The sequence below is a fragment of the Meleagris gallopavo genome, chromosome 3 (genome assembly GCF_000146605.3).
Source record: "Meleagris gallopavo isolate NT-WF06-2002-E0010 breed Aviagen turkey brand Nicholas breeding stock chromosome 3, Turkey_5.1, whole genome shotgun sequence".
Classification (NCBI taxonomy): Eukaryota; Metazoa; Chordata; class Aves; order Galliformes; family Phasianidae; genus Meleagris; species Meleagris gallopavo.
In genome coordinates this window covers 59680528-59690575 of record NC_015013.2, presented here as the reverse complement: position 1 = coordinate 59690575, position 10048 = coordinate 59680528, and the positions used below count along the sequence as shown (strand labels likewise).

The 10048-nt window shown below is 37.6% G+C and overlaps 1 protein-coding gene across 2 annotated transcripts; it reads right to left on the bottom strand.

Annotated features, from left to right (window-relative positions):
- Positions 1 to 27: 27 nt before the first annotated feature.
- Positions 28 to 9759, bottom strand: LOC104910350 (centrosome and spindle pole-associated protein 1-like). Of its 2 annotated transcripts, XM_010708989.3 has the most exons (7): positions 9302 to 9756; positions 9123 to 9203; positions 7165 to 7266; positions 5881 to 6326; positions 2901 to 3002; positions 2618 to 2700; positions 34 to 763 (listed from the first exon to the last, which is right to left on the bottom strand). In XM_010708989.3, exons 4-7 carry the CDS (start codon positions 6318 to 6320, stop codon positions 666 to 668), a joined length of 723 nt encoding a protein of 240 aa, XP_010707291.1. In that variant the 5' UTR covers positions 6321 to 6326; positions 7165 to 7266; positions 9123 to 9203; positions 9302 to 9756; the 3' UTR covers positions 34 to 665. The 2 variants fall into 2 exon arrangements, with proteins under 2 accessions (XP_010707293.1, XP_010707291.1); XM_010708991.3 differs by lacking the exon at positions 2901 to 3002 and having other exon boundaries at positions 28 to 763; positions 9302 to 9759.
- Between the last annotated feature and the right edge of the window lie 289 nt (positions 9760 to 10048).

Sequence of the window (10048 nt, the reverse complement as noted above, 5' to 3'; positions counted from 1 at the left end):
AAAAAAAAAAAAAAAAAGTCAAATCAGAAAGCAGTAATAACTAGACTCATTTTTTTCAAAGCACAAATATCACAACTCTGAAATGGCTTAACTCTGAAAACACAGTTATTACATTGCAACACACTTCTATTTCATTTCTTCTGGAGTAAGGATAAGTTTTTGATAAACATATTCAAATAAATTATTCAGAACTATACTAATAAATAATATATTGTGATTTCCAGTCCCAGGTTTGTTCAATACGTACAATTTTCAATCACAGTGAAGCTCTCAAAAGTAACTTTTTAATTCATTATCCTTTCATTGGCCTAATAGTGTGTTTGTGTATATCTCTACTGTTATTCAGCAAGCAACTACTAATACATAAGCAAGAAATTGGCATTTTATTATTCTGCATAAGTCATATGGTCAAGAACCTTGAAAGTGAAAGGTTACTCTCCTAAACTGGAGGAAAATAAAGATTCATTTTCAACTTTTCAAAGTAATTACTCACTCTTCTACCACCAAGAAAGCTGAAACCTGGTGAATTTATTAAAAACGAAAGTTCTCATACCCCCAACTTAATTAGATGTAATTAACCTAGTTAGCTTGAAAATTATCACATTCAGTTAATGAAATTCCTTTAAACTTCAGACATTCTCTTTTAAAAATAAAGTAACTTTCCATTACCGCCTCTTATTTCGCTGTTGTTCAGCCATCTGTTCAATTAATTCTTGCCTGTATTTCTCCTTTTTCCTTTGGAGAAGTTCTAGGTCTTGATCACCTAATGGAAATGGTCACACAGTACGTAAACCCTTCACAAAATACACAAACGCAGTGGGCAAATGCACTGCAAGTCAGTCAAACCAGAAACATGAAACACAGCAGGATACGCCATGAGGCAACTGTATAAATTATAACAGCTGTATATTCACTGATAAAGAAATACACAGGAAAGTTAGGCTAAGTAAGATTATCGCAATAGGAAGATAATAAATGGAAAATGCTTACTGGTGTTGTAGGCTCGCGACATTCTCCACAAGGAGTGATCTCCAGGAAGAGATCCTTCCTCAGTGGCAGTCAGCACTTAAATGGGAATTAGCAGAGATGGAGCCAGGCTCCACTCCTTCCATAGCACAGCCGAATTGCCTTCACCTGTGCTCCCGTGGCTGATTCATTGCTTGCCTCAGGTGGTCCATCAGAGGTTCAGGCAGTGATTCAGCAGTTCCCATACAGACAACACAACGATACAATGACTGAAGAAGTGTTACTTCAATTTTACATTCTTTTTAATTCTTTTCCTCTTACGCTCCTCCACTAAGGAAGCTGCACTGGGGCATTTCCAAATTATGAACCATCACTTTGGACAAGAAGAAAGTTAAAACAAAAAACAGCCAAACCCGTGGGGAAAAAAGCATACTGGTTTACTTTAAGATGGTTTCCATGACTACTATGAATTAGAGAAGTATTGGCAGATATGCATATGTAAAAGGAAACAGTGATTACATCTCACATGAATTTTATGAACTTGAAAAAAAAAACCCTCCAATTTTGGTAATTTCTCCAGTGTATGTGTGGAGCTTTCCATTAATAATAAATTACAAAAGCAAACAACAATAAAAAGACATATCTCTAGATCATCAGTGACTTAGACCCGACCAGTGAAGTGGGCTGGAGAAAGAAAGGTTTTTAAAAAAAAAAAAAGAAGGAAAATAAATACCCACGATTCACGATTGCCTCAAGTTTCTTTCAGTTATTGTGCTGTGAGTGCAAAGTGACCAAAGTATGCAAGAGAACCTCCTGGCTTGTGACTTGTGACTGAAATCACTTCCTATTTCCAAACATTTCAACTTTCACACAATCTAGTTATAATCTTCTGTGAGGAAGACAAAGTCATAACTCAGGTGAGTACAGTGAGATGTTTGCAAACAGGTTGGAGAGGCTGACAGTTACAGCACTGTGATTTTAACTCTGCCTTCAAACCACTGAAAAATCATCTAGCCACATACACTGAAGATCAGGTACACTCACATGTAAAAATAAACAGAAACTAATGCTGATATCATGCAACAACAAGTTATCCAATTTTGCCACCAACTAAAATCTAGCCTGCCTTCAAAGGCTTGCATCTGAAGAATCAATTTTCTTGCTCCTGTCTTATTTTCTGATTTTAGCTAGGAAAGCTGCTTTTTTAGCAGTACTTCTCTCCAATAAGCTCAATAATGATGTTCACTGATAAATATAATGGCTACATTTAAGCAGCAAGAGATAATCAGAATTGTCTGTTTTTGCACACAATTTTGAACACCACCCATTCCCATACTTCTGGGATTCATTTTGGAGTATCAGGTTGTGGTGTCTTTGAAAATGTACAGGTTAATGTTTCTCCAACACTTTGTACCATTAAAAAAAAAAAAAGGAAGAATGTATGTGAGCTTTATACCCTGAGAAAAACTAAGAAGAAACTTGGGCCCTTCAGAATTACAAAGTTAAGTGGGAAAAGGTCTAATTTTTACTACTATTATTTTCTCTTCATAAATAACACTTATTTACCAGTATCAGGGAAAATAAGTACGAAGAAAAAGTGAAATGCACAAAGAAAAACTAATTATGTCATTAGATAAGTTTCTATACATACCAAGAATGAGGCCTGTAGCATATGTCATTTCAGGAGCAGACTTGGCAGGTTCATTAGCTAAAGAACTAATCTGTGCCTGATTTCTGGCAAGAACAAACAAGAAAGCAGAAAGATCAGATTCGAGAATTTAGTTACGCTTTGTGTAAAACGTGACAGATGCATTTATATCTTAGCTTAGTAGCTTAGCTGTAAGAAAAGTATGGGTAATTTTGGATTAGGGATTTTAAATAAGGCTTTTCCTCTCACCATGATTTTGTAGTACAAAACACTTTTTATACTAGACCTAAAATTTCCAGTTCGCGAGATCCGCTGCACGTGTGATCTCTCCTTTAATTCATCTTCATAATCTGCAGGTAGATCTCTTACTATCCCATCCAGATCGGGCCTTAAAGAAATAGAAAATACTCAATCATACTTGCCTAAAAACATCTAATCCAAAATGAAAGGTGCAGCCGATGGATCCTCAGCCTGATTGATTGCACACTGGATAACAGAACCAATTTGGAAAATACTAGGCAATTTTTTTTTAGAAACAGTTCACTTTGCTAGCATTGTCAGAGCAACACTTTGTCTGGAATTCAAATTCCCAAGTCTGCTTTCATTCAGCCTTGAAGCCAAAGGGATACCACATCTCTCACAAAATATCTTTTTACTTGAATGTCTGGCTGACTGCGCGCTAGCTCGACTTTCCTGTGTAGATTTCACTTTTCCTTACAAAAAGGGATATTCCCCTCACAACAAGGAAGACACTGAGGCCCTGGAGCATGTCCAGAAAAGGGCAACTAAGCTGGTGAAGGATCTGGAGCACAAGTCTTATGAGGAGCGCCTGAAGGAGCTGGAATTGCTCAGTCTGGAGAAAAGGAGGCTCAGGGGAGACCTTATCACTCTCTGTAACTACCTGCAAGGTGGGGGTCAGCACCTTCTCGCATGTAACGAGCAATAGGACTAGAGGGAATGGCCTCAAGCTGCACAAGGGGAGGTTCAGGTTGGAAGTTAGGGAAAATTTATTCCCAAAAAGAGTGGTCATGTGCTGGAATGTGCTACCCAGGGAGATGGTGGAATCATCATCACCAGGTGTTCAAGAATTATTTGCATGTTGTACTAAGGGACATGGTTTAGTGGAGAAATATTGGTGGCAGGTGGACAGTTGGCCTAGATGATCCTGGAGGTCTTTTCAAACCTTGGTGATTCTATGAAATTCTTCACTGCAGAGCCAGTTTCCCTGACAAGTTTTATCACTCTTTGTTGTTTATACTGATACGACCACAATCCTACCACTGGTGGCAACCCTAGACAAGATCTCAGAAGTGATGTAGGATCACACACTTGGGCGTTTGGACTGCAGTGATTGAAACTCATCTTGCTCTTAATCCCAATGGATTAAGCCCACAACAACTGTGGGCTTAACAACCACAGCTGTTGGGTAAATGTAATGAAACAGTCATTCCAGCTTTTTTAATGACAACCTATTGTTCACTATGCACCTGATGACATTCGACCAAGATTAAAGACAGGGAACATGGCAAATACCTAAATTCAGGAGCTGAAGTTCAAAGCGTTCACATGTGAAGAAATAAAAAAGAAACTCCAAATAATTCTAAAGATGCTAAAAACCGCATAAGCACAAGTGAGTTTTTCCTGAAAACATCTAGGGTAGCTGGATTTACAGGCTTTTCTAGCCCTAAAAATTACTCTGTAATGAGAATGACCAGTTACTTCGAGAAACTAAGGCGAGAATAGGTATTCAATGAAAAAATAAAGCACACAAAAGACAAAGGTATATTTTCCAAAGTTGGGCAAAGTCATGGAATGCCTATTAAAAAAATAAAACCAAAGAAATCCAATGTAAATATAGAAAGAAACATTTTTTCGTGTATGAAAATCCACAGCTCTGTGAATCTCTGCAATTTAAGTTACAGCCAATAATCAGAGGCAAAAGGATGCAAACAAATTATTAAACACTGACTTAGCATCTTAGTTTCTGTTATAAATCAAACAAGATCTGGAAAAGGTTGACTACATCTGAAAACTGTTAAGAAGAACATGAAATCTTTAGAAGCTCAACTGTCAGTGGCAAGATTTTTCTTCTTGAGGAAAGACCGACTGCAGTTTGTAAAAGATGAAGTGGAGCTCCTTCTGAAGGACAAAAAACACTGGACTACAAATGGCATTTAATATAAAAATGATGACAGGCCATTTTCAAGTTAAAAAGTCTGCAAAGTAGTAACTAGCATAGAGGTTTTACAACAGTGCTTTTTTTCCCAAAAAACACTGACACTTCAGCTATCTTTGTTAGATGCTGAATCAAGTTTCTACGCTGTTTCATTCTGCAAATACGTTGGACAAGAAGATCCTACTTAAGACTTCCTTTGCTCCATCCTGTGGCACAACATTGGTAGAAATTAGAAATTTCTACATTTTGCACTCTCTTTTCCAAACTACATTCAACAGAAACAGATAGCCTTGCTCCTGCTGTCTTTCTGACCACTGTGCTTCCATTCAGCCAATCTTTTTCAGAAGCATTACATGAGGAAATAGACACTTTTAAGCATACTTGGACATACAATCTGCACCTCCCAAATGCTTCCACACATTTTCCCCATACTTACTTGCTTAACTTCATGCCTTTATGATTTCTTTTTTTAAACACTAGAAGTGCTGAGAAGTAATATCTCTACAAAAATACTTTTCAATATTATCGTACTCTACTGCCACTCGATACTAGAAAAGAAGCATGACTCATTCCATTTAGAAAACGTATTTCCAGTAGAAGAGCAACTTAGGGATTTTTTCCAGATACTCATTTGCAATACTATCTAGAATATTATCCTTGTAAACAATGACTCAAAAGATCATTTAGTCAGTCCACCAGCAACTAAAAATTCAACACAATTGCAGTACTTAACGCCATTGAGGGTGGCAGAATTTGTCTTCTGTTATTTCTAGAAGTGTTAATTCTGTTTTATCTTGAGCTGTTCACAAACACATATATTCTGATCAATTTGTACTTATAAGAAGTACTTTTTCTGGTGTAACTTCATCAGTACCCTTGGTTTGTATATAAAATGCCACCTTGATTATAGACTTGATTAGGTATTTGTTCCATTTTTAAACATTTTTCAGAAACAATGACAAAATTATTTTCTGAAAAAAGTCCAAAAATTCTGTTTTCACACGTGAATCTTGTATAACTTCCATTGAGAGCAAACCATGGCTGTTAACAAGGACTACAGAAATAAAGTAGAAAACAGAGTTAAAGATACCTTTCAGAATAATAAAGCCGGGGAGGTTTTCTCTCATAAGCACTTTCACATCTAAATCTAGGATCTAATTCTTCACTTATCTCAGGATCATAGTCCGTTCTGTAGTATCTTCGATCAAAATCACGATCCTCATCAAGTCTGTGATACCTTCTACTAGGAATTAGAGATTGGCTTGCAAATACCCGATGTCTTCTACTAGGAACATCCAAATCTTCATCAAGTCTTTTATTTAATAGTCGACTTCTTAATTCAATTTCATCATCTAGCCTACGGTACCTGTCTTCTTCCAGCCGTCGCTTATTTAGCAGCTCTTCATAACCTTCTGTGGAAGTAAAGGCATCTTTCCTGAGAGGTTCTGCAGCTGTACTACGGGACTCTACATCTGGATGTAACTCAGGCTGGAGCCTGGTAACAGCAATAGGTTTTTTATTCCTGTCCATCTGATGCTGTTTAATGGGAAAAAATATTTAAAAATTTGAATATAAGCAAATCACATTCGAGGAATACAAAAGCAAGTTTTCATTCAAAACCTGACTGAGGGAAAAAAACAGCTATACCTTTACAGGCCCTTCACCTAAGATTTTGAGCAATTAAGAGAGAAACAAGGGAGACAAATGTATGAAGTCTGATCCCTTTCTTTCCAAAGTTCACACAAAGAAAGTTTGGGTAGCCATTTGAAATTGTCAGGTTGGATAAGGCAATGGTGGCAAATTCACGCTGCCAATAACCTAAGAATCTCTAAATGAGAAATTGTCCCTGGCACTGAAACACATCAACACATTAAATGAAAGGCTTCAGCTCAGAATCTGAGATCTACCAAATACATGCTCAGTCTGTATTCAAGAATAAAGACATTATTTTGACTCACAACTGCACGGCATCATATACTGGACAGCTAGCACCTGTCTTGCTTTCTCCTGGACTGAACACAGACTGAGGAAAAGCAGAGCAGCACTGTGTGGTCCTCAATATTTTGTCCAATGAGAGCTGTCTCTTCTTTAGCCACCACTTCTACCACCAAGAATGAAGTGGAGACCAGTTTCAGAGACATGGAGGAATGAAAGCATTCTTCTACCACACAGACACGACAAGTAAAAATCAAGCACTGCACTGTGCCATATGGCTCATAATCAGGAATCACTAGACACCATCCATGAAAATGTGGCCTAGGTAAAAAACATTCTTTGCTCCTTTTGTCTTGTTTTGCATGTTTTAGTCAAGGATGAATAACCAACAAGATCATTTATGTTCTGTTTTCTATCAACTTCAGTAAAAGTGAATTACCTCTGTGCTTTTCTTTGCTAATTTCCTTAGCTTTTCATTCCATTCTTCTTTATCCCTGAGATACTGATTGTAGTCCTTGTTTCTTTCAAGACGTAGTTTCTCCTAAAACAGACATTAAGAAGTGAATCAATTTTGCATTTTGAGTAGCAGCTTTTAACTTAATCTCTTCACTTTATCCAAGAAATAAGGGATGTCTTTGCAGGGCACCATAAAGCCTGCAGAAACTGCAGACAGCTATGAAAGCTGCCAGATGGGTATCCCCCTACGTTGAGAAACTAGCAACATCCTTAAAAGCTAGAAAAACACCCAGCAGAAACATCAGTATGCTGGGTGACTGCACATTTTACCTAGTACAGAAAACAAAAATGCAAGTGCATTTTACATTTTTGTTTTCTGTATCAGGTAAGTGTTACCCTCTAAACATTATCTGCAGAGAGGCTGACTATTTAGCAGGGCACAACAGGACACCTTCTGGCAGCTTTTAGTTTCTACAGTAGCAGTACATAAATGGATAAAGAGAATACAACACACTTCTATACAAAATCTCAACTGAATATCAAACTGCTATAACAAAAATAAATAAATAAATAAATAAATAAAAAAATCCCAAGTTCAGATGTCTTTATTCTTCACAGAATTAATCAAAAATATTTTTCACCATTCCCAAAAACTTGAAGCCAACTTAATCTGGCACAAACACATTCTTCCCCTTCCCCAGGCATTTCACTCTTGCTGCCTCCCTTTGTCTTCACACTAATATAATTTCAGGGATCAGGGGCTTCTTCATAATGCTTTTCATTCGTTTGAGGTCTCATGGCTCATCAGCAGCCCAAACATTATTGTCAGGACAAAAGAAGGCAGAAAGAATTTATAAGCACAGCTAGGACGGGAACAACACATTCCATAGCAGAAGTCACATGCCAGATAACAGTGACTGTATAGCCACAAACACAGAGCAAGAATGTAATTCTAAAACAACACAGGTTTAAAAAATATACATCCACAGGGCTAAGAATGCAGCAACAGTCTAGTTGTCCTCCAGCTCTTTCCCTTGCATGTTGACCAGGGTTTTAAAGATCCTTATAAACCAGTAGTAACCAACGAGTCAGCAAAAATATTTAATAAATGACAATATTTCTGCTGTTTCAGTGTCATGGATCAATTCACAAGAAAGCACAAAAAAGGAAGAGGTAATATAAAGCAAACTGTGAGGGCTTCAAGAGTCAAGTGACCCTCCATAAGACAGTTTTAGGCCTTCATGCCTCAGAACAATGGGTCAGAAGTTAATAAAATCCATACATGGGTGTTGCATCTTCACGTCTAACCTCCACCAACATCCAATAACAGAGACTGACTTGGTTGATACATTTCTCCAACATACGAAAACAAAACTAGACATCTCAGAGATCAGAAGAGGTTACATGAAGAGAATGTGTGTTTCTCATCAAATGCATTAGTATAGTTCTCTCAAAGAAAAAATGAACATGGGAAAACTGTACTAACAGTAGGCAATTTGTGAAATACCAGATCAGCTTTTATTTTACATTCCTGGATTTATCTGTTTAAAATAATGATCACATGACAATAAGCAGGTAGTGTGCAGATATGTAAATGTATAGTGAAAGAAATTAAAACAAGTTGCATATAGCAGAAATTATACTTTCTGTTAAGCAGTGATATCACTATAGAAACCACTGTAAGTAAATATTTTTCAAATTGATCTTATCATCAGACTGGAATAAGAGTAAAAAATTAGGAAGGTATACACAAGTACAAGAAAAAACAGTGTCTTTTATTTAATTGGTATGCACGGCTGGACAAGAACAAGCACAAGCAGGAGAGCTTTTAAACACCTCAAGTGCTCTGTAAGTGCATGCAGAAACAATTTTTGTGTAACAGTTAAGACATCTGGGTTCATTTTCAAGTTGCACATCATTTAATTTCCTCCAGGCACTCACCTTGGCAGACCTTCGTTCATCAATAGGAAGAGATAATCCCTGAGTATAAGGATCTACTTCACCTGTAGTCAGGTAATTTTTCTACAACGGGGAAGAAAGAAAACATAATTCACTATACTTTAAAACACTCAATCTCACTTGCTAAATAGCTGGTAGGAATTGTAGTTGCTGAAATGTACCTCATCACTTCAATGAAACAAAGACTGATGATAGCCATCATACACTGAAGATGTGGGATTTTCTCAGAACAGATAAAGTGAAGTCAAGGAATATGGTAAGTGAAGGGCTTTGTTAATTCCAAGCTTTAAGTTTACGTTTGAAAGCGTTCACTGCACTTTCCTTTACACTACCTCAAGGACTATTCAGTCTCTGCATATTAAAAGATAAGAGTATTAAAAAATACAAAAATACTGAATTCTTCTGTAAAATTATAAGCATTAGAGGATTTTTCCAAGATGTTGCTCTACTTAAGATGAAAAATTAATTTTTCCAACTAGAGAAAATGTTGGTCTCTCTCTTATTTTAACAACGGAACCCATGCTAATGCTCGTCACTACTCTTCAACAAAAAGGTTCAACAAAAGCAAGTGTAGGGTCTTACACCTAGGGAGGAATAATTGCATGCACCAATACAGGCTGGGGGATGAGCTGCTGGAGAGGAGCTCTGCAGAGAGGGACCTGGGCGTCCTGGTGGACAACAGGTTGGCCATGAGCCAGCAGTGTGCCCTCGTGGCCAAAAAGGCCAATGGCATTCTGGGGTGCATTAAGAAGAGCGTGGCCAGCAGGTCGAGGGAGGTGATCCTCCCCCTCTACTCTGCCCTGGTAAGGCCTCATCTGGAGTACTGTGTCCAGTTCTGGGCTCCCAGTACAAAAAAGACAGGGATCTCTTGGAAAGAGTCCAGCGGAGGGCCACAAAGATGGTGAACG